This window comes from Dendronephthya gigantea, unplaced genomic scaffold (genome assembly GCF_004324835.1).
Source record: "Dendronephthya gigantea isolate DGI-Jeju-01 unplaced genomic scaffold, DenGig_1.0 000127F, whole genome shotgun sequence".
Taxonomy (NCBI): domain Eukaryota; kingdom Metazoa; phylum Cnidaria; class Anthozoa; order Malacalcyonacea; family Nephtheidae; genus Dendronephthya; species Dendronephthya gigantea.
This window is the reverse complement of record NW_021163137.1, coordinates 245,600-268,797: the sequence shown is the minus strand read 5'-3', so window position 1 is coordinate 268,797 and position 23,198 is coordinate 245,600. Positions and strand designations below refer to the sequence as shown.

The following is a 23,198-nucleotide window of genomic DNA, read 5'->3' as shown; positions in this document are numbered from 1 at the left end:
GTGAAACACGCGATAAAGAGTATATCAGCATTCTCTCTTTTCCATTGTAAATGGTTCTCTGAATTTCAAAACGCATGTAGGAAATACATGGAGATTCCACATAGTTGTCTAATCTATTTTATAATGGCTTTTTTGAGAAAGCATTTTTTGGTAAAAATTTTTAGTAAAAACTGGTTTTGACAGAATTGGCCAGGTAATGCCTGCCGGGCAACGTCAACTTTTTTTACCTTTTTTAATTGAGTTCTAATAATATTTACGATAATCACGCCCCCAAATTGCAACACGCGTTTTGTTACTGCTTGCCGTCACGGATCGCATGCATGTATGTATGTTGTATAAAATATTCTAAATCTACATTACTTCGTAAAATATGTTTGTAATTTGTTATCGCGAAAAAGCAAAGTGCTGTAGACGGAAAATGAGCGACGTGCATATGCCACCATATCCAGTATTCAGATTATGTTTTATCAACAAAAAAACGAGGTTCTATTTCTTTCACTTGGACTATTCATCACTTATATAATCAACTTCATCGTCATGTGGTTCATATCCCGTGCTCTTGCTTCGAAGACACTTAAAATAAAAATGAAGCAATGTCATAGATCGACTCTAGGAATGTTGTTGTCATCAAAAAATGGTTGCGAAATGAGATGAAAATATATTAATTTAATCATTGTTGCTGATTTTAAGTTGTGCAATCTATAACAATGTCACAATCCAGATCTCAATCTTTTTCTGTAGTCTTATATAATAATAATTGTCGACTCAATTTTCCTGTTGCATGCATGTGCCCAAGAAAGACCAAAAAATATTATAAATTACACTTACATTAAACCGATCAAGAAAAGTGAACTCAAGAGCATAGTAAAACTAGAAGAAAGATAAATAAGATCGACTAGTTATATGCGAGGAAAACTTGACAGATAAACTTATATCATATGTTCCAAGACAACATTAAATAACAACGTATAATTATGCTTATAAAAATATCATCAAATCATCATCAAATATAAACCGACATTTGACTCGTATTTGTGATATCTACAGCATGAAACTAATTAGATATAATCACATAATCACATTTAATCTTAAAACAAGATGGGAGATGATTTAGTTCGTAGCTAAATATGTGAAACTAAAAAAATCTAGTGAAAATCTTTGCAAGAATTCTGTTAACGTTTCCCTAAATATGAAAAAAAATGAATTGTTGGCCATTTTTCTTTTAACATTAAAAAGATGAACTTGACGATATATAAGAGACATCTGGATTCTATATTGTTGCCCGGTACGCTCGCGATAATTCACTTAAAATGGTAAAGTTCAACTTGCTAGCGCTGAAACTGCAAATCTCCCGCTCAACAGGAGGTGATAAAATATAACAATCAGTAAAACAAAAGAAATATAAAAAAATACGCATGACTGTGTTGTTGACTGTGTTGTATCCACAACACCGCACAATAGGGAATGTTGATGTGAATAAGGGAATGTTGGTGTAAAGTAGGGAATGTTGATGTGAATAAGGGAATGTTGGTGTAAAGTAGAGAATGTTGATGTGAATAAGGGAATGTTGGTGTAAAGTAGAGAATGTTGATGTGAATAAGGGAATGTTGGTGTAAAGTAGGGAATGTTGATGTGAATAAGGGAATGTTGGTGTAAAGTAGAGAATGTTGATGTGAATAAGGGAATGTTGGTGTAAAGTAGGGAATGTTGATGTGAATAAGGGAATGTTGGTGTAAAGTAGGGAATGTTGATGTGAATAAGGGAATGTTGGTGTAAAGTAGAGAATGTGCACTTACTAAGAGTAGAACAAAAGCGCAATAAAAAACAACCAGGATTGAGATGAAGAACAACAGTGCAACATTTTTCGGTAAACTCGTCTAGAAGTAGAAATTAAATTATACAATCAGAAATTGAAAAAAATGTTGAATCAGGAAAGATTTTCTTTGGTCAATTTTATAATAATCGGAAGCAATTTGACACAGGCTGTCCAGGTACCCATCCCCACCCCCCCCCCCATTTCGAGCAGTTGAATATTTGATACAGGATATTTAGTTAGCAAGATTTTGATGAAACATTACAGTGTTTCGCCGACAAAAAAGAAGTTGATTCCTAATTCACAATGGAGGACAACCCATGAAAAAGCGCACATAATCCTTAGAAGAAATAACATGTACATTGTTAAGGAATTCAAGAACAGCAGGTAGGCAAACACTTTCACAGTAGTCTGTTGCTTTTCAAAATAAATAGTTTTTGAAATATTAGAGGAATCTTACACTCTAAGTAAGCTAGCCGAGCTAAAGTTCGAGGCAAAAAGAGTGGAAAAAGGGAAACAATTTACCTTCCGTTTACAAAACTGCCCATCACTTCTGTTTTGTTCGTAAAGTACAACATTGGTAGCAATGCGAAGGGAAGCTTAAAAAATAGAAAACAAAGTACAGAACAATGTACTGAATGGCATGCATGCTGAAGCGAAGCTAGTTTAATGGCAAACCCAGGTCTCGTGCACGTATTTTCTTCATTTAAACCTGGAATAACTACTGCGTGCAGAAAAAACATATATCTAATATGCAAATATCGTGAACAATACCTGCAAACTTTGTAAGACATTGAGAAAATCATTCATTCCAGTGAGATTATTGATTCCTAAGAAACCAGCAACTGCCAAAGTCGGTCCTATTGCTATAGACCGAGTAAATAGAACTCGTTTCCAACGTGTCCAAGACATTTTGAGAAAACCCTAAATCGTGTTTGTTTTGACGAAAATAATGAAAGAACATTGCTGTATAATTTCAGGAAGTAATAGAATGAACTGCATGCATGGTATATCATATAATACTGTTGAGGTTTAAATTGTCATTTCCAGAGCAGGAAAGAGTGAGAAAAATAAAGCACTTTCTAGGATTTTTAGGGCAACTAATTTTTGGTCAGGCTACTTGTATTTGTTAGATGTTAATGTTATTCACCTCCATAGCAAATTGACCAGCATAGGTTCCCTAAACGTAAAATTTAAAACATGTTTTTAGACATATTCTTTAACATAACGATCAAGATTTTATATGTCTATTTACTTTCTTTAACTGATGTTTTCAAGGACTACACAAAACTTCATTTGCAAAAGTATAACGAAAGCATTGAAATAATTCACAAACTGCGCTTACAGTCATAGTAGAACTCTGTCCAGCGGCTAGGATACCAATACTCCATATATATAACGCCGCGACACCATATTCACAACCAAGGTATATTCCCTTTAGACACATTCAAAAAAATATAAAAAATCCTCAGTTTCCAATAGGTTTGAATCACAAAACTGACAAGAAATTTCATGAACAAAATAGGGCCACCTGTTCTCGTAGACATGGGGACCGAGGTATAACAACAACAGCAACGACAGCAACGTACTGTAAGCATATCTATTACACTCAATACCAATATTTCTTAAACATGGACAAACTTACGCCTTATAAGATCTCCATCAACTACGTCTGTATTATTCTAAGATAAATATTAATTGCATTTAAAAAATGCACCTGGCGTACGTTTAAAATAATTATTATATTGTTAATCGCCATGCAAAATTACAACATTATTACAGTAATGGACGTATATTATCAATATTATTCATGCATGAGCACTGAGCAGCACTATGCAGAGCTGGCACAATATAAAACATAGAATACTTTCTACACACATATTTCTATCTCATGTTCCATACAGATTATGGTAAATATAGAACATTTAGGTTACCAATTTTCAAATACACTGTATAGAAAATCTGGATTAGAAACTCACGTCAAAAATGCCTTCATAACGAATGTCATATGTCGCATTTTGGCAAATACCAATCTGTAAAAAATTAAAACTTGCAGACAAAAAATACTGCGTGGAAAAGACATAAACATTCACACGAAGAATGGAAACTACGAGTTAAAAAATTGATGATTAAGGTTTCAAACATCAAAAGATGAATTACAATCTAAAATATTTGGCACTCACCACATCCTTATTAGTCTTATTATAAAATCCCTTTAAAAACAAAAAAATACGTTGGTTCACTTTTACGAAAGGCAAATCAGCGTTTATATACATAAACAATACAGTATTGTCATGCACCATTGTAAATAAATAAAACAATACACGAACCTCTGCAAAAACAGCAACGACAAATAAATTAATCAGAAAAGAGACAAACAAGGCGATTCCTTTAATTAAATTGAATTTAAAGAAATCATGAAAAAAGGGGAACGTGGTCAGATCAGAGCTTAGCACATGGGGCAATCTCCCCCCGGGCCTGAGGTTTAAGGGGCCCTAAAACTCGTTAAAATACTGCATATTATGTTTTGTCAATAAACAGCTCATATTAATTATCAGAAAACAGTAGAGTGGAAGAGAACAACGTTAAAAACAGAAGGATTTATACCTGATTCAATGGTGTAATACATGTTCGCTTCTTTAATTTCTTGATGTTTACTTCTGTCAACTTGTCGCGACTAAAATGCAAGTCAGAAAATCCTCACAAATTTTGAACTACAAAGCTACGTAAAAAATTCACTTTTTCTTCCTGACGCGACTTGAAAGATATATTGTAGAAATCCGAATCTAGGGTAAATTGCAATTTCTTGTAGGTACGTCTTATTCTGAAGAGACATTACATGGAAGATATAGATCATCCCCATGCATACAAAGTGAAATATCTCAATTAAAGCAATAAACTGAATTGTGGATGTTTTAACGAATCAAATTTACTCATCATTACTGTATAAGAAATGCTGAGTGAAATAATTACCTTGACAAGGGCTGAATGCAAGTAAAAGTTGTGTGGCATAATGACTGCACCAACTATTCCTACAGCTTGTTTCCTGGCTTTTGCAGTGCAGTTATCACAACCAGGTATAAACATTCCTTTCACTACGGATGCTTGATTTGGTTTAACAACACCATACTGAAATAAAGCAGTAGCGGTAACACATTTTTAAATGACGATGTCGATACGCTGTGAACTTTACAATTATATACACGCTGTCTGCTGTCATTGAGTAATACAACTGTTTACGAATGTGACTTTTAACAATTTTAATCAAATGCAAAACAAACCTCGTATCCAAATGTTACTGCCATAACTGTAATTAGGAAGCCAAAAAATACTTCAAGTTTCCTTAGACCTGAAAAAAAACATTTCATACGTGCATCTGTGATATTATACATTTAGCCTATATATAGTTAAGGTTGCTTAACTATATATACAACAACAACCAAAGGTCAAAATTCATACCCTATGGCTATATATAAGGCTCGATAGCCAAGTTGTTATTTAAATCGTGGAGGAACACTGAGAATATTTAAAATAATGACAACATTGTAAAAATATTTTCAAGGATTTTACAAATACACTTACCATATTTATCTAAAAAGAGGAAAACAAACGTATCCATGATTGTAATAAGTACGCCAGCGTACAGAGGAATTCTAAAAGAGAATAAAATACATTGGTATAGTTTATTTAATTGCGCTGTAGAACAGAATTGGAAAAGAAAAAACGTAAAAAAACTACTAACTTTCCGTTTGAAAGAAGATAAAACGCTATTGCAGTTCCAATGACTTCCTGTAACAAAAAAAATGCAAAATTGAAAATTCATATTGTAGCACGCGCAGTTTTTGATAATGTGAATACTCAAAAGTCTGCAGCCAGCTGTAGTACATACCTGCATGTCGCTGCCAATTATAGCAATCTCCACCATGATCCATAATATAATCCGCGGTACTTTTGGGTATTTCTCGTAACATAACTCTGCCAAATGTTTTCCTGTAAAAAAGACCCAGCACAGTTGTTTTTTAGCGAGTAATGTCACAATTACTCACGATGGCGACGTTGTATAAGAATATTGTTTTGAAGTATTCTTGAAATGTGCGAGGCAGTGGGCCAAAGCCAAGGTCAAAGGACTTTTTGAATGGTTTAAGAAGACTTGGACAGTATAGTAACACATTTCTTCAACATTTCCTACACAAATCTCTTTGCCTGAAAACCTCGTTGCAAACTTATCTCTCCTTCTAAAATAAATTTTACTTGCCAGTGATTGTTCCAAGACGAGCTGACAGTCTCTGGAAATGCAAACAATGTTGTTTAATAAAATTCTTGTAATTATAATATAACACGTTTGTAGGTAAACTAATTATAATAATCAAATATACAGGTGCAACTAAGTTGACCTAACTTCAGGTTTCCAATTTAAACTTATAATGATATGATTATCTGGCCTCTCCTTTCTTCGCTAATCTCTTTTGCAATCTTTGGTCCACAAAAAGGTCGCATTTCTTGTATAACTTAAATACCATGAGAATGAACGAGAGAGCATATGGAAGGCATTACTATCTCTCAAGTTCAGATCACATATACCTGGTATCCAATTCCAACTCAAAAGATATCATTTATTGTAAATCAAGTTTACACATAAAATTTGACTACTCAATGGTCACATTTATTACATACAGTAATTTCTGAGACTCTAATGATATTGCTCACCTGCATCAAAAATCCAATAAATGTTGCTACCATGAGAACCCATAGGAGCTAAAATAATGATAAAAAAATAACATACTTCAAAATTATTTTTATGGTGCACTTACTCTACTTTCAGTTGAACCATTTGTAGATAGTTGGTTAAGAGATCAAAGGATTATGAATTATATTATAATCTGGGTGCAAATTAAAGCAATGATGGAAAGCAAATATTATACTTAATTAATATGTTACAATCAGTTGTGATTATTATTAATATCATATTATACCACAATCAATACCTTAAACTCTGCAGTAGTCCCAGACTGAAGATCTGATTCAATATTTCCCGGATCAAGATACGCAATACTCATTAAGAATCCAGGACCAGTAAATGCCCAAAGACGTTTAAAACTGAAGCCATACTAGAGGACGGAATGATAGTAATAATAAGCGACTATGGTTTGTTACTATGCCAGCTTTACTAGGGTTATTACTAGTATGTCTACAATGCCTTTTGTTGTCTTATTCAAAAACAAAACTAAGAAACAAAAACACAGTATTTTACAACATCTTAATGCACTTCAACTTACATCTCTGTCTGCCTCGCGAGGTATTGGTATTCTTGATTCAAAGTATGTTGTCTTGTGATCATGACCTTCCTTGTTTTTATTATTACTTGCACAGTGGTCTGTTACATTACTACCTTGACTTCCATCACAGGTTGCTCCATAACCTTAAAATATACACATTCATTTAGTGGGGTTCCAATGTTGCTAGAATTTTGATTTAATACCTTCAGCATTAACTGCACCATTGTTAGATTGAAGACTGGCTTTTGTTTCATTCATCTCATTCATTTCAGCACTTTCTATGACATTGTCTTCCTAAACAAAAACCAACAACAAACAAGATGTCATATATTTATATTATCTACTGCTATATACATACACTATTATATTATTATTAGTAGGTACATACACTATTATATATATACATACACTATTATATATATACATCAATGTTATTTAAATGTTAATAAACAAACTTTCTATAACTATGTTTGTTAAGCATATGGCTAACTGTACGTTAGAGCAAGGATTGCATGCTTTAAAATAATTTAATTTAGATTTTATCAAATCACAGTCAAGTGATGATTTAATAATACGTCCAAATACATGTTGTTATACAAATATGCCTTACTATGGTTGTAGGGAAAGCAAATTCTCTAAAAGCATGATTGCTTTAACATGATCTTCCAAATAAAAACGTTCTGGGGACAGAGATATTGTAAAACAACTTAAACTGATTTTGTGAGTTTAAACTGTTCTTTTATATCAATATCTGTTCAATTTATCTTGATATGCCACAGTAAACTTACATTGAATTAATTTGAAGCTTTCCACAATGGACATTGTACACCACTGTGTTTGGATGGTCAACATACAAAAGTATCAACTGTTTATTGTATTGTGATTGTTGTATAGAACAATAAATATGACATATTTAATATCACGTGATATGAATGTGTCAAAAAAATTAAATTGCCAAATTCATCTCAATTTTAATAATTTTACAATATATACTTATCAAACACTGATCTAAAATCGACCATTATTTATCTTAACACACTTCCTTGTCTTCCTTAAAATTTATACATGAATATACATGAAAATGTATATTACAGACAACAAATTATTGGAAACTGTGAAACGGAAGTCTACATTTCATTGGAGTCGAGAAAGCACATTAAATATAATGCCCGTGAATATTTACCTTAATATAAAAAAGAAATCTTACCGTAATCATCTCGAAAACATTGGGAAGATGGGGATGGAATTTTTATCAGGAATGATATAAAATTGATACACTCTTGATCATTCCATTCGTTATTTAATTGGCCTGTCTCGTATTGACGTTCAGGTATTTGTATTACGCAATACAGGCCTGAAATTTAAATAGCTTTTCATACTAATGGAGTTTATACTATATAGAAGTAGCTTAAAATAGAAAAGCGCAAACGATCATATCCCTTCCATACTTTTATAAATTTCAACAGATTTTTTACAATATACCTTTGATCACATGTACACATTATTGAACGAACCAGTCTCTTCTGACCAGAGATCAAACTAACGTTACGTAATATTTTTCCATGGCTTGTATAGATGATATAAGTGTGAGCAAGCGTGTGAGCACATGCGTCACATCACTCACATGATTCTCACATGACAACTTTTTATTGATATATGCTAAAAAATGTCTAATTTGGTAATTTTAAATATTACTTGGACAAAATTAATTCGTTTTTAACATGATATTAATTTATTCATTGTTAATTTTATTTCTACTCACTCTATTCCCTGTGGTAATAACTCTCTCGACTCGAGATCTGATGGTACCTAGGATGGTACATGATAGCTAGTCTTCTTCCACTTCTTCGTCCGTCGCAAAGCGATGAGGACAATCTTTACATCCTTGGGGTGGGGTGGTCAAGGTCTGTGATCTGATGAGTGATAGCATTTTAAAATCTATCGTTATTCGTTATTATTGTCGAGTTTTTGTCGAGTCTGTCTTGACATTCTTGAATATCAAGAACACAATTAGATGTTTATACGTCGTACGAAATTTTAACATATTTCCAAGCAACCACAAAGCTAATACCACACCAACATTTCAACTCAGTCAGTAAACTACCCAGAGTCTCGATTTCGAACATAGACCATAGATTAACACCACTGAGATTAACACCAGATTAACACCACTGAAATCTATGACGTCATCACGTCAACCAATGCAATGCTACGTTACCATGACAACATTTTCAGTGGAACATTTCATGATCAATGAAAGAAAATATGAAAGAATGTTTCAAAATGCTCTGATCGCTGAGCTCTGATCTTTTGCAACGAAATGCAATGAACAGTATACAGTATACGAGGGGAAACCTTTCACAATTTAAGCTAGTATTAATTGAATAAAATCTCAAGCAATGTATTATTCCAAAGAAATAGACGTAAAAGAGAAATTAAATGAGCAAGTGAGTCAGAAAACTTTACAAGATATTGAAGATTTTCTACTGCCAAAATTTGATACGAAACTACCTGACAGTAGAAGAAAGTGGAGAATTGTTCAAGATGGACACGGTAGATGGCGGGAAGTAAAAATTGACTTGCAAGATGAAATGCAAGGGAAATACAGAATTCCAGATAAATGTTTACCAAACGAAAACAGTATAACTCAACCTAGAAACAAGTTATCATTCTCAAATAACATGCTAAATTCAGTAAAAGGACCAGTTGTTGCACGGATTGACAAAAGTGGCAGATCATCAAGACAGGATTCAAACTACAAAATGCTCTCAACCAACACTCGAGCTAACATTTTCCCTGGTAAAGGTAAACATAACTGGTTTAGCCAATCAAATAATGTGTACACTCAATCTGCATTGAAGTTGGGAGATCAAGGTGGACATGATCTACAAGATGGGTTTTATGGGATCACTCGGGATGCTTTAGGAGCATGGAATGAAGCAAGTGTGCATCATGAACGGATGAAAAAGGCATGGGATGTATATCTGGAATCTATAACAAAACCTGGAGCGGGTAGGTAAGGGTAATTCATTTTTTTCAGAAATTATTTCATATTTTCCACTTCAATATGTTCTTGAAATAGATCTTCGATCATATTGTATAAGTACAGTTTAATTTATTTCAAGAACATATATTGAAGTACATATACTAGTATAAAGGACCTTCCTACAAAAAAGGGCACAAGGTTGAAGATAGATGTGCATTGTCATATAAAGGAACAACTTTTGGTGATGATGTCTTTCCCTGATGTCTCATATATTAGAGCAATACAAAAATATATGTGATATACCATGAATTAATTTGGCTGCGGACAACCTTGGTTAGCTGCTTAAAGTTGTAATGAAATGTAGTTTTTATAAGAAGTACATATGGTTAATGTATATTTCATTTTATCATTTCTGTGTTTTAGTGTTAAGGAGAAGAAAAGAGCCTGATCAAAACAATGTAGATGTATCTAAAGTTATCAAAGAAACAAAGAAAGTTAAAATATCAAATAAAAAACAAACTCATAAAGAAACTGGTGAAGAAATTAGACATAATGAAAATGAATTTAAGGTTGTAGATGATAAGTCAAATACTTTGCAAGAAACACTAAACAAGGATGATGATTTTTGGGATTTTTACGAACAACCTTTTTCCAAATCATAATTTTAGGTAAAATGTAATTAACTGTTTGATTCTATGTATTATAATAATTGACTCTATATTGGTAGAAAAAAAATAATAGCATCACTTAGATTTCATCTCGTCTTTTTTATTGTACGTCCCTTGCGGGTAACGCGTTGCTTCTTTATATATAATCATGGTCATGCACACAAATAAATATTTTTGTGTTTTCATTTTCCATTCGGCCTCCATCCTCTCTCATGTATAGTCACTTCTCCTATCTCGTTAAATTATAAGCTCTGTTCATCCTTTCGTACGCCGCTATGTGATCAACTTCCTATGTACCTCTAATTTCTTTAGTTCTTTACTCATCAGTCCCAAAATCAATCATGCGAATGGTCAAAAACAAAATTTAATAAATATTATCGCGGTGAAAAATAATTTCAAACAATTTTAAAGCAGCTTCGTTGAAGATTTAGAAGTTAACCTTTGCAATATCGTAGTTACCAAACATGCAATATCAATGCTAATTTCAAATTACATTATAAAGAAGAAGTTAACCGTATCTAACGATTGCAAAAGTCGCATGGACAATTCCATTTTATCGTGTTTTCAACATCAAAAGAATACATATCTTGATTATCTTCGGACTCAGATAATTCATCACTCTTGGAGTTGTTGTGTTGAGTGGTGCTTCTTTTGTTCCTGGTTTGTGCGACGTCCAGTTTCCATGGACAAAACAAGGAAAGCAATACAGGAAGAAAGACCAGACCATGAAGTAAACCAAGGATAACAATGGATACCAGAATACGAAATAACAACTGGAATAACTTGGATTCAGAAAATGCTATAACAATCAATCCCAGAAATGTACTGAAGCCTGAAAGAAAAGTTGAAAGAAAATTATCATTCAAAAAGTTTTCGTCCCTTCGAACCCTAAAACTATCGACGCAGAGAAACTTAGGAGTGAGTCGATGTAAAATTATGACGATTTTGCTATATCGTACATGGCGTCACTTTACTAAATGCTAATAGCTTACCTCCCCAAAACACACTGGATCCAACGGTTGCCAACGCGTGTACAGTTCTTTCTTTTGCTGTTTCTTGAGGTGAAAGAATGAACGCGTGTGCAATATGAGCGCTATAATCAACTGAGTAACCAACCGCCATAACAAAACCAACCATTGCCAGGGTATTCAGTGGTACAGCGCAGAGATGAAGAACACCCAGTAGTTCGATAACAAGAATACGAAGTTTATGAATACCAGAAATATTGCTACAGGGTGGACCAAATATACACTGGTTATCAGGACTATTGCGAGCGATGAGAAGAAAATATTTTGTATCGTTCTGGTAGAGTTGACAAATAAGTTTCAAAGCTGAGAAACTCTTTGGCTATAGCGAATACTGGCAATTTTGACTTTGTCTTTAAATCTTCCCTTATTCCAACCATAGCCTGACACATTTCTATTGTATCCGTGGTACTTTTCATGTAGACATGAACACGAGATGCAACGATTTCTGTCCGATTTTGCGAGAAAACTATATCTTGATTAAACTGACGGAATGCAGGGATGGTGAGGAACGTTTTTAAGGAGTTGATAAATTCTCTACCAGTTGTCTTTATATTGTATGTGCTCGACCACATCCTGAAAGCGTCCATCCATGAAAGGGAATTATTATTATAAAATTGGTTTCCCTCGCAATGCTGGATAATCTCAGCACCTCATTTTGTGTATTCCACGATTTGTAAGAAATTTTCGTATCGATAATTATGTCGACTTCCAAGGATTCACTGTAGTATTTCTCGAATGTTTGCAGATATTCTTCCAGGTAGGAACCGGGTTTCGCAATTAAGTCGTTATCAAACCTCTGATCTATTTTTTCCTCCTATAAGTCCACACGCAATCATCCAACTAAAAGAAGAAGAACAACAATTTTTGATGGAGTACGCAAAATGAATTCCGCCCAAAGCTTCATAATTCTGTCCGCCATCAAAAATATATTCTTTCTCTTTTTGTGTCTTTCCCTGTCAAGGGCTGGCTTTTCTTCCTCTTCCTCTTCGACGGCTAAGCAAGGCAAGCAATCTAATCTTCCAGTTTTAATCCGTCGTCCGTCTAGAGACAAGGCTGCCACGAAGAAACCAACAACGAACAAGTACGAGAATGTGATACAAAAAGTCGCGTACAGACAGAAGTAACGCAATGCCAGAAACGTTGTCGATGTACTTATCACGTATGCAGCTAATGTGGTAACTGTTGTCATGGTAATAGACGAACCAGTATTAGTCATAACGATGCTAACACAACGCACAACAGACATGCCGCGTGGTAACCTATCAAACTCGTTTACGATAATAAACATGTCATCAAGTCCAATACCGAGGATGAGGAATGGCAGGAATCCCACGATGCTTATGAATGGTACGCCTAACCACATTCCAAATCCTAAACCACATACTATCCCATAACTAACAGCAATCACACATGAAGTAGCCAATAACGCATGTCCTTGCGTAGGTTTGACAAAATTTGCTGAAGCCAGACATGCAAAAATGATCATGCTTAAAAATGTGACGAAGAACAAACTTAAATCAGAAAACGAGCTCTCATTAACAGCATCGTCAATACTTCGAGCACTGCTGTAAAACACGTCCACAAACTTAAACTCCTTGCTTAGTTTAACGACTGAGTTTAGAAAAGCTTTTTCAAATGTCAATATTTTCTCGTATTCTGCATCGTTAGATGGATCTTTCATGACGTAAATCATTTGCAGGGCATCAGCCTTTTTAATCTTTCCACTACGTTGATCTATCATAAGACTTGTGCCAAATATTGCAGGAAAGTTATAATATGCTGGTCGATTATTTGACATAAGATAAGATTTATTTCTGTAGGCAGATGTTAGCTTAGTGGCGATATTATTTAAGTACGCTGGATTAAAATGGATTTCCAAGGGTGTAATTGTTACACACTGATTGCCAGTGAAAGGATCTTTCATACAATATTCTTTGTAATCTTTCAGGCTTGTGATAGCTCTATGCAAGCGTAGAGCATCCAAAAAACAATCTTTAGTCAAAACGCCTTGAGGGTGTTGGCTCTTTGGTCTGAGTAGAACCATTTCTCTTCGAAATTTAAGCGGGAAATATTTATTCCCTCTTGTTAAGTCTTTCTCCGCCTGACTATTTTGAGGATTGTATAGTTTAGCTGTATTCTTCTCAAAATTAATAAAGATAAAGCCAGTGGCGAAGAACAAGACTAGGAAATGAGTGAGAATAATAACACACCAAGGATGTTTAGCTATCCATCCACCAGCTTTACCAAACAAAAATGAAATCCACTGAAGAAGATGTGTGCAACAAAATTTCCAAAATGAGAATGGATTCTGACATTTCTCCTTTGTTTCTCTACAAAACAGAAAACCCTCATTAGAATTCAATTGCCTCCTTTTGTACGTTTTAATATCCCGAGATGTCCACTGACTAAAATATGACGTGGTCACTGACTCGCCAACTGCATGTCTGAAAACAGTCTTTAAATGAAATTCCTCCCGTCGTTCAATGAATAGATCATTTTGTTGAACTCTAATTCTGGTGGTTTGTTGTACGTCTATGCAACTATATTCAATATAAATTCACCTTGCCATTTCTTCTTTGACTAAATGTGGTTAAATATGTTCCCAACGCTTCTCAACCAATCTGGAATTATTAATAAAATTTTTATGAGTAAAATCACATGTGGTAAAATAAAAGTAATAGAAATGTCACAAAATTATTTTAAAAGTCTCCTCCACAGAGGGTTTCTTCTGTAAACGCAGTAGTTACACAATACTTGGTCGAGTAGTGTTCGGTGATTTTCGCTCTATCTTTGTAAACTCTGGTGATTATTCATTGCACACTGCACGTATCCTGGTCATGATCCTGGTAGAGCAATTTTCCATTCAATTTGTTATTCTTATTTCAATAGTGGAGAGGTCATTGAAGTTGACATTGTATTATGGGACTTTTTTCATGACGTAAATAAACTCAAAAATAGACCCAAGTTTTACTACAAATCTCATTCTTGTCAGGCGCAATGTCAGAACGGCCACTTAATTGTTTCTGCAAGTTCAATCAAATAGTCCATAAATAATATCTAATTAAAGATTCTACCGCAGGTGGTATAAGTATTTTTCTTAAGTTAGTCTTCCAGAACGGAAACCAACTGAGCGCTCAGCTTGCTAGAAGTTTTGGTTTGTATAAATCCCTGTGCAAAGTGGTGTATTCTATATTTCTACCAATATTTATTGAACATATACTGTTATTAAAACACTACTCTAAATTAAATGGCAAAAAACTACTTAATTAAATAGTTATATCAAAATGTCGCAGCCTGTAAATACACAATTTAATCCTCGAGTATAAAGAGTCGAAAGAAAACAAAACTTAATGAGAAATCAAGAATTTCTACTCCACAGGTAGTGTAATAGCTATTTTTCATACGACAATCTCGTAATAATTGTATAGTTTCAGTTTATACTTTTAAGACTTTAATACAATAAACGGCGAAAGACGCGCAGTTCGTGATTTTTAGATTCAATTTAATTACCGCAAGCAGTCGGTACCACATGCGGACTACAGTAGGTTGATGCAATAATGCATCTTTCTCTTTAACTGAGTTATTAGGCTGAAAAATTTGAAATTCCTCAGAAAATATCCTGCAAATTCAAAGCAAAAGAACTGCAAGTGCAAGTCAGCCGAGTGAGCAGCCTTCGAGAGGGTGATTATAGAATACTGCGGAAACTCCAAAGTAAAAAGGCCTGGTTCGATAGAATCACGGATGAAAACAATTTGAACATTAAAACTTAAATAATGCTGCATGTGATATACATAAGTATAACATACCGCTTGGTTTTTTATACAATACAGCTAATAGGAACTTTAAGAAAATAAATACGTAGCTATTACCCTATAAACCCAACTTTGGCTGTATGAACTTACTCAATGTCATGAAAGCTTTAAAACCTGGACTTACCGAAGAATAAGAATCCTTTTTTCAGCTTCAAAAGTTTTAAACGAATAGACAGAGCAATAATTTTGAATCACAATAACTTAGATTAGTCAAAGAGAGAAGCGTCTGACTTGTTGTTACATGCATGCCATCGCTACTAAATGTTTTATGCTAATGACGCGTTATTAAGTTTTTTTTAAAAAATGCGAGCTTCATTGATTTTGGCATTATTGCGTACAAAATTTCCATTGCTTCATGCTGTGATATATGATTGGCAATAAGTCGCTATAAGGATTATATGAATGCGGCGACGCTTCGTGTAAAAAAGTACCTGAAATTATATTATAATTGTGTTTCACACTTTATATGTAGAGGGGTTAGAAAAGTGAGGTGTAGGTACAAGGTCATACTGGAATAATTCATTTAAGACTAAATAAAGCAAGTGAGAAACTAGAAAAGTCTCATTATTTTGATCTACGATTGTATCGTAGATGAGGATTGGTAGAGACATTGATGATATATAAATATATCTAACAAAATGAACAAACTTAGAATGATTATACAATAAGCAATCAAATCTTGGTTTTCGAAGAGGCACAGTTTTTAAAGCTGATGATGCAGGATAGAGTCGGGCCACCATTGACAGTCAAAAATGGAAACAATTAAGGCTATAACTAAACTATTTTACTCTACGGTTTGCAGTGTATTTACAAAATAGAAAATGAACGTTCAGAAACAAAATGAGATAATAAAGTTCTATTTCCAGATTCTATCCAGTTATCATAGCAGTTTGTTCTGAACCTTGGATGCAGGTTTTTCTTTCCTCCTTTTCATCTTTTACAGTATCCCATTCAATCTTAAATCGAGTGACTCTCGGTTCAGAAGAAAGAATATTTCTTTGCAACTAAACAAAGCACATAAAATTGTCAACTGTGGATCACACTTTCAAAATTCTAATGATCCACATCGTCAACAAGAAAGAACACTTTCAATTGATAATTGACTTTAAACTCACAATCTTAATTCTCAAATTTGATTTTGAATTTACAATAACAAGATTAGTTGTACTTGAGCCATGAACAACTTGCAAAGCAAATGTGTCAGCTTTTACAATATAGCTTATATTTATAGGAGTTGAATTTATACACTTTTGCAATTAATTTACAAGTACAAACCTTCTGAAAATCTGTTTTATCTGGTGGATTTTCTTTTAGTTCAGGATCAATATATTCATTATTGATGTAGTATCCAATCCTCACAAACTCCTGTCCTCGATATGCACAAGTTAGAAGAAGCACTGTCACTCCAATTGCATCTTGAATTGGGATTCTTTTTGGGTCTGGACTGTCAGCCTGCAAGAAATGAAGAAAACTTTGTTAACTCTAATTGGGTAAATCACAAAAAAATGCTATCAATGCTGCACAAAAAATATTTATCATACCACCTGAAATACAAACATATGTCTTCCCTCAGGAACTGGTCCAACCAAAACAGAATCCAGTACTTGATCATGATCAGAACTTTCAGCAGAACCAACATATATAAGTTTCCACTCTAGATCTGATAGAGAAAAACAAAATCTTATTTCACTATACCAGCAATATCAGCTGTTGCAATGAAAGGAGATTGGTATCAGCGAATGGCAATCAAATATTCATGAGGTATCTTTCTAGTATAAAGTTATTTTCTGCAACACAACAACATCAAAACCTACATTTAAAAAGATTTGCCACTAAAGTACTGTCACACCATTATATATATCCTCATTGTCTCATGAAAACCAAAAACCTTAGCTATCAGAAATGCCAGGACATTGGGGATCCATCAATTTTTAACGTAAAATTTGAATACTTACTTCAGAAACATGTTATTGTACATTGTCTGAGTGTTAATAACGTTCTTTAGGATTGTGGCAACAGAAATATTCTCACACAAGTTTAAATACGAGTCTACCCATCATTCCTTGGCATCCCTGCTCGTTCAGTGCAGTGATTCATGAGGTTTATGATCGTGATTTTGTAGCAAAACTATCGCTGTATTAATCTCACAATAATGCTAACATGATTAACAACTTCAAACCTCTTACCTTCGCTAAGATCCTCCAAGCATTCAAACGTAATTTCAAATTGAAATGGATTGAAATATGGCGAAGGATTATCAAGAACTGTCACATTACAAATATTAACTTTTGCCATTCTGATTTTGAGTCAAATCTTAGGCAGTTTGAAATGGATTGAAATGAAAATTATAACCAATGATTTTTCATGAATTAACCAGCAATAATAAGAAAATAAAAGATAAATAAAAAGAAGAGCCAAAATACGTATTAAAATTTCCCGCACTCTTTTCCCGAAGTAAGACTGATCTCAATATAAACTGGACGTGGAATAAGTGGCAACGCACTTCCTTTCATAGCGCGGCCGCGTGGCATGATAATGAGGTCCATAGATATGATAGATATATCTATGGGTTATTCAGACTGGCAGCCCTGTGCAGACAGCACAGTTGTAGTTTGATCACAGTCAGTAGACACCGAGAACTGGGCAAAAAGAGCATTTTGCGAAATAGCGAATTGTTAGCGAGAAAATAACGTGTTACAATACTGTGAAGTATCAAGAACTGGCTAAATAAAAAAGGACGAAATCAAATGAGAGATACAACGCACCACGTACTCAGGCAACCTTGTACCCTGGCCTGGGTCTTTTCTTTCATTTATTTCCCTGGGTACGACCAATGCCCCCCTTCCCTGTCTTTTTTCAGCTTCTGGCTGCGCTCCGCACATTTGCCGATAAGATTACTTCTTGAATAGCATAAATAATCATATATTTTGATGTTATACTTACACAATAAGTTAAATACAACAAAAATAGAATTTATTCAACATGTATGATGCAGTTTGTACGACTTTTACGCCCTAAAATTTTTTAGAAGGACCCTTCATCAAATACCTCGCCAATAGTACAAAGACAGAAGTATTGTTTCTTGAAATGGTTAGTTAGTAGCTAGTTTACATGTTATTTACAAACTTATTATTTAGCCATTAATACTTTAATAGTTTATTTAAATCACTGTACAACCCTCTCAATTAAAAGATCTAACTGTTGATTGTGGGTCAAAAAGAGAACAGCGTGTTCATGGGAGACGCATCGCAAGTTGATCTCATTCACCTGAAATAAAGTTAAAAAAATACGATCTTTTTAACTGCATTTGGAAATATTCTACTATATTCTAGATATTTTACTATAGAGCAATGTGCATGTCAGTATACAAGTTTCAAAGACGACAATCAACTCAATTGGCGAACAAGAAAATGAAGTAGAAGTATGATTTACCTCTAAAATACGGTCTCCTGCACATAATAAATGAGATGAAGGTCCATCTGGATTGACAGAGACCACGTATATACCCTGAATAGAAAATTTTTTTTAGCACAAATAGAATTTACAATAATGAATTATATAGTTTATTTTCTAAAACAGAGGTTCCCTTACTACCTCTCAAGGGGTATCTTAGCTAGTTTCTAAATGATATTACTTTGCCCAAAAGACTTGAAGTTGATTTTAGAAAACTAACAGTATTAAGAATAAAGGAGAAAATTTCTAGTTTGCAACTGATTCCACTACATCTATAAAAAGCAATGTTCTTCAACTTCCGATGAGATCATGCCTCTGAAGTACTTCTTCCTCGACAGAACCGAGAGTTTTTGCAATGCCAATAGGTTTTTGTGTTCTTTTATCATCATCATCATCAAACATATACGTTTTATACAAAACCTCGTCACCAATTTATGTTGGCAAACGTCAAGAAAGTTACCTCGTGAGATCCACTGTTGGCTCCACCACCGATAGTGAATCCAAGACCAGGATTCCGATACACCGTAACTTCAATCTAAAAATATTAAATATAATCATTAAATCGCTCACTTCACTCATTTGCACGTCTCTCACAGACCCACATGAATGCCAGGTTGAGAAAATAAAGCTAGTAAACCGTGGGATATTATGATGTGAATGAACATATATCATTAACGTTCTTTCACTTTTTAACGAAGGTAAATCTTACTTGTGATGTTGAACCAGAAGAAAGCTTTAAGACTTCAAATCTTTTGTTGTCGCCATGATTTTCTCCTAATGTCAAAAAAAGAAATAACGTTGACACGCCTGCTTGAAAATACCCAGTGAGATTTAAAACAATTTGTTAGTGGAATAATAATAAAAATCTACGTTTTGACTGTGTCTTTTTGAATAGAACTAACGAGAAAAGTATAGTAAGAAGTCCCCAGGAAGAGAACCCTTCATTGCTAGCGGAAGAAGAAACGGTGCATGACTATACACATTGACCTTGATAGACATTAAATTCCTAGTTGAACTAAGTACGAATTGTCTGCAAGGTGATTTAAATAACACAAGATATTAACATGAAACTCTCTATTAGATTATCATGCTCAAAGTATTTTTACATTTTACAACAAAGTACAATAGCAGGAAGGCACATTTCATATTATTATCATGCAAACACTGCTTCAGTAATATTGGCCTGGTAAAGATAATATTGTCTTGAAGGTAAAATCTTATATCATATCCCAGTTGAAATCTATACATCTGATATACTGAGTTAGTCCTGAGTAATGTTTAGCGATTTTCCTGACGCCTTATAATACACATCGCACAAACTTTGTATCAAAACACTTCAATTTTACGGATTTATAAAAAAAAGGACATCCGATCATAATCTATAGAGATGTGGCAAAATGCCAGATCACGGCTATTCTTCACTCTTGAGTATCAGGTTTCTATGTGATTTACGAACTAAATGTTGTAAATGTTGTACTAAAAATTGTACAAAAAACTATATAAGGCTATAAAAAATATTCTAATTGGATCTGATTAATAAAACAATCTAGTTTTTAAAATATTTTCAAAACAACCTTGTATTGTCTCTTATCTTTTTGAGAATGATGGCCAATTCCACGGAAAAGTACGAAACTTGATTTTTAGAGAGTGTGGAGTTTAAACCACTTGTCACGCAACAATATACCTAACTATATGGCTTAAAACATTTGAAAAACTGATTTGAAAATACTTCAGAATATTCACAATATAAAGTAGCAAGACAATGTTTCCTTAATGTTCAAGTTCCTCATCCGGTACTTCATGAACAACACAAATAATCTACTTCAGGTTTGTCGTACTTGACGTCTGTGCATACATCTATAAAAACGTAGCTTTGTCCAATATTTCCTTTAATAACACGATGTGAGAAATCTTTAACAAAACACTTTATTCGATCATTTCTATGCTTATCAGTATATTACGTTAATGCCAAGGCAAAGGTCTAGTTTACTTTAGAATTATATTTGCCAACCAATGGAGTATTTTATACCCTATAATTTATCTAACACTAGACTACTTTCGTATGAAGAGTATTTCCATAATCTTTTTATATAAAACATCACGTATGTCGATGACGTTGTTCAATACTGTTATCAACAATGGTCCTAAAATGGTTTCCTATCAAGCCTTATAATTGCTGCTATTTATAAAAGAAACGTGATACATAAAACAATGTAAGTGAGTCGAGGTACGCAGCATTGTTTGATAATCAGATTTAACATTGGATGCCAACCTGTGAATTCATGCATGATTCCTATGAACTCAAGTTATAGGCATTAATTTAATACAAAGACATTGACAAAGGCGGCCAACAAATGTTTTAAATTGCAACAGCAATTCTAGCACATGCGCAAGTACAAACAACCCCAAGTATATCGTATCGTATACCTAAATATATTATTCAATAAATTTCAACCACAATATAGTTCACTACAATGTATGTAATTGACTTGTATGCAAATAACAAACAAATACTGCATGTGAACCTATAGCTATATGTATACTTTGCTCAATGCTGTGACTTTTTGCCAATACAAATATAAATAAACATGATGAATATATAGCCTTCGTCTATACGAGTTTACTCACAAACAATGATGGAATAATTAAAGAGGATTATGGTGACAAAACAGGAAGGATTGCAGGTTAGGTCTGTGGAGTGTTGGCACATACTTGGAGTAAAGGAGTATATAAAAGGTACAGATTCTCGCATAATACTAAACACTACTAAAACAGTACTAAACACATGTAAAAAAAGACACAAACTCACCTTTTCGCGTAACGTGGTGTCCATTCCTTGATAAGGGAGATGCTGCACCAGGAGCGTCCAAATCTGTGACCAAAAGTATTATTTCTTTAGGCTGACTGTTGTTAGGAATCTCAACTTGACAAAACTCTACCAAATGTTTTGAAATGTTCTTTGCAACATCAGAAACATCACAATCCATGGATACTCGCTCATGAACAATACCATTTTGATTTAGTTCAGGAGTGCAAGTTTCAAATTTACAACTTTCAAAATCAAAACCGCTTTGATCTTTTGGTGTGAGAGTCTTGTCATCGATATTCTGAGCTATAAATGAAGCGACATCCTCATTTCTACATTCTGGTGAAAATTGTTTGAAGGTGGTGGTGTCTTCAGTTTCTGCCTTTACCAGTCTTGGTGAGAGGTCTAGAGATTTGTCCGCTTTTTACAGTCACATGTTGTACAGTGGCATTTGGTGTCCTTGTCTTTCCAAACGGTCTGTCTGTGGTTTTTGATTTATTTAAAGACAAATCTTTTTCTACTTGTCCTGTGTATGTGACAGAAATAGGGGAACTTGCTCGATTGTTCAACGATGGCCTAAAATGAGGTGAATTATTTTCATCCTTGCATCTTTCCCTCTCACTTTCAGATGTTGACACATAATCGTGTTTATATGATTGCTCTTTAATGCGGTCACCTTGAGTTCTTTTATCATCAAAATCGTTATTTTTGCGATGCGAATTAATTCCTTGGTTAGCTTTACTTTCTAACGAAGTCTCGTAATGTCCGTTCTCAAAAGACTGCAAAATTCGTTGATGTGACACTAGATTTTGCAAGATTCCGTTTTGTTTCCGTGGTCGGTTTTCAGTATTGTATAAATAATGAGGCTGTTGAAAGCCATTGGGTCTGTCAACAGGTGGTGAACACGCTTTCTGTTTCTTTTCTTTTCCTTTCTTCTTCTTCTCACCATTTTTCACTCGCGATGATCCTAAAGCAAAATCATTCAACTGGATTGCAACAGAGTCGCCATCATCTGAGATAAAATAAACGGAAGGTGACGGAAGGGTTGCGGTTGGATTGGATCGATACTGATAAAATTCGGCATATGACGGCGGATGAATATCGGGAGAAAATGTTAAATCAAGATTTCCAGCTCGACTGAAAGTCTGATCTATATTATCAGCACCGCGAGATGAATGATTTCTACGACGAGATCTTTCCTTCTGCCTTTGTTGTTGCAAAGCACGAATCTTATCTTCATATTTCTGAGTGACTGTGTATTTCTGTTTCTCTGAACCGTCACTGTAGCATACCGCAGGGGGACTCTCGTCGCGTGCTAGTCTCGCTCCAATTAATGGATTTAGTTTGCCTGTCACG

The 23,198-nt window shown here is 34.1% G+C and overlaps 5 protein-coding genes across 5 annotated transcripts; 1 reads left to right on the top strand and 4 right to left on the bottom strand.

The window, feature by feature from the left end:
• Nucleotides 1–97: 97 nt before the first annotated feature.
• LOC114535881 (natural resistance-associated macrophage protein 2-like) lies at nt 98–9,211 on the bottom strand. Its single transcript, XM_028557209.1, has 26 exons — nt 8,852–9,211; nt 8,572–8,759; nt 8,297–8,443; nt 7,293–7,383; nt 7,090–7,232; nt 6,799–6,921; nt 6,521–6,568; nt 6,069–6,099; nt 5,703–5,803; nt 5,556–5,602; nt 5,396–5,466; nt 5,095–5,162; nt 4,787–4,942; nt 4,421–4,490; nt 4,144–4,202; nt 3,997–4,026; nt 3,793–3,846; nt 3,445–3,495; nt 3,159–3,248; nt 2,964–2,993; nt 2,588–2,737; nt 2,339–2,412; nt 2,079–2,153; nt 1,797–1,878; nt 829–870; nt 98–573 (listed from the first exon to the last, which is right to left on the bottom strand). The coding sequence occupies exons 3-26, from the start codon at nt 8,303–8,305 to the stop codon at nt 505–507; spliced, it is 1,764 nt and encodes a 587-aa protein (XP_028413010.1). The 5' UTR covers nt 8,306–8,443; nt 8,572–8,759; nt 8,852–9,211; the 3' UTR covers nt 98–504.
• A 138-nt stretch (nt 9,212–9,349) lies between these two features.
• On the top strand, nt 9,350–10,803 carry LOC114535918. The gene is made up of 2 exons (XM_028557253.1): nt 9,350–10,101; nt 10,499–10,803. The coding sequence occupies exons 1-2, from the start codon at nt 9,489–9,491 to the stop codon at nt 10,735–10,737; spliced, it is 852 nt and encodes a 283-aa protein (XP_028413054.1). The 5' UTR covers nt 9,350–9,488; the 3' UTR covers nt 10,738–10,803.
• Nucleotides 10,804–12,603: 1,800 nt separating this feature from the next.
• Nucleotides 12,604–13,815, bottom strand: LOC114535880 (patched domain-containing protein 3-like). Its single transcript, XM_028557208.1, has one exon. It carries the CDS (start codon nt 13,813–13,815, stop codon nt 12,604–12,606), a length of 1,212 nt encoding a protein of 403 aa, XP_028413009.1.
• A 2,369-nt stretch (nt 13,816–16,184) lies between these two features.
• LOC114535909 (histone chaperone ASF1A-like) lies at nt 16,185–17,964 on the bottom strand. Its single transcript, XM_028557246.1, has 4 exons — nt 17,770–17,964; nt 17,128–17,243; nt 16,859–17,035; nt 16,185–16,587 (listed from the first exon to the last, which is right to left on the bottom strand). Exons 1-4 carry the CDS (start codon nt 17,876–17,878, stop codon nt 16,453–16,455), a joined length of 537 nt encoding a protein of 178 aa, XP_028413047.1. The 5' UTR covers nt 17,879–17,964; the 3' UTR covers nt 16,185–16,452.
• Nucleotides 17,965–18,534: 570 nt separating this feature from the next.
• On the bottom strand, nt 18,535–23,132 carry LOC114535879. The gene is made up of 7 exons (XM_028557207.1): nt 23,125–23,132; nt 22,465–23,048; nt 21,846–22,247; nt 19,746–19,810; nt 19,497–19,571; nt 19,016–19,090; nt 18,535–18,850 (listed from the first exon to the last, which is right to left on the bottom strand). Exons 1-7 carry the CDS (start codon nt 23,130–23,132, stop codon nt 18,749–18,751), a joined length of 1,311 nt encoding a protein of 436 aa, XP_028413008.1. The 3' UTR covers nt 18,535–18,748.
• Between the last annotated feature and the right edge of the window lie 66 nt (nt 23,133–23,198).

What these genes read in the sequence shown, in the direction of transcription:
- LOC114535881 (XM_028557209.1), bottom strand. An exon ending in GGACTACTGCAGAGTTTAAG is followed by an intron (nt 6,569 to 6,798) that starts GTATTGATTGTG and finishes TCATTATTTTAG; the next exon opens with CTCCTATGGGTTCTCATGGT. An exon ending in TCGTCTTGGAACAATCACTG is followed by an intron (nt 5,804 to 6,068) that starts GCAAGTAAAATT and finishes TCTTTTTTACAG; the next exon opens with GAAAACATTTGGCAGAGTTA.
- LOC114535918 (XM_028557253.1), top strand. Translation starts at nt 9,489, where the DNA reads ATGTATTATTCCAAAGAAATAGACGTAAAAGAGAAATTAAATGAGCAA. An exon ending in TATAACAAAACCTGGAGCGG is followed by an intron (nt 10,102 to 10,498) that starts GTAGGTAAGGGT and finishes TCTGTGTTTTAG; the next exon opens with TGTTAAGGAGAAGAAAAGAG.
- LOC114535880 (XM_028557208.1), bottom strand. Translation starts at nt 13,815, where the DNA reads ATGGTTCTACTCAGACCAAAGAGCCAACACCCTCAAGGCGTTTTGACT.
- LOC114535909 (XM_028557246.1), bottom strand. Translation starts at nt 17,878, where the DNA reads ATGGCAAAAGTTAATATTTGTAATGTGACAGTTCTTGATAATCCTTCG. An exon ending in CTTGGAGGATCTTAGCGAAG is followed by an intron (nt 17,244 to 17,769) that starts GTAAGAGGTTTG and finishes TTTCTCTATCAG; the next exon opens with ATCTAGAGTGGAAACTTATA. An exon ending in GACATATGTTTGTATTTCAG is followed by an intron (nt 17,036 to 17,127) that starts GTGGTATGATAA and finishes CATTTCTTGCAG; the next exon opens with GCTGACAGTCCAGACCCAAA.
- LOC114535879 (XM_028557207.1), bottom strand. An exon ending in ACACCACGTTACGCGAAAAG is followed by an intron (nt 19,811 to 21,845) that starts GTGAGTTTGTGT and finishes TTTTGACATTAG; the next exon opens with GAGAAAATCATGGCGACAAC. An exon ending in CAGGAGACCGTATTTTAGAG is followed by an intron (nt 18,851 to 19,015) that starts GTAAATCATACT and finishes ACTTTATTTCAG; the next exon opens with GTGAATGAGATCAACTTGCG.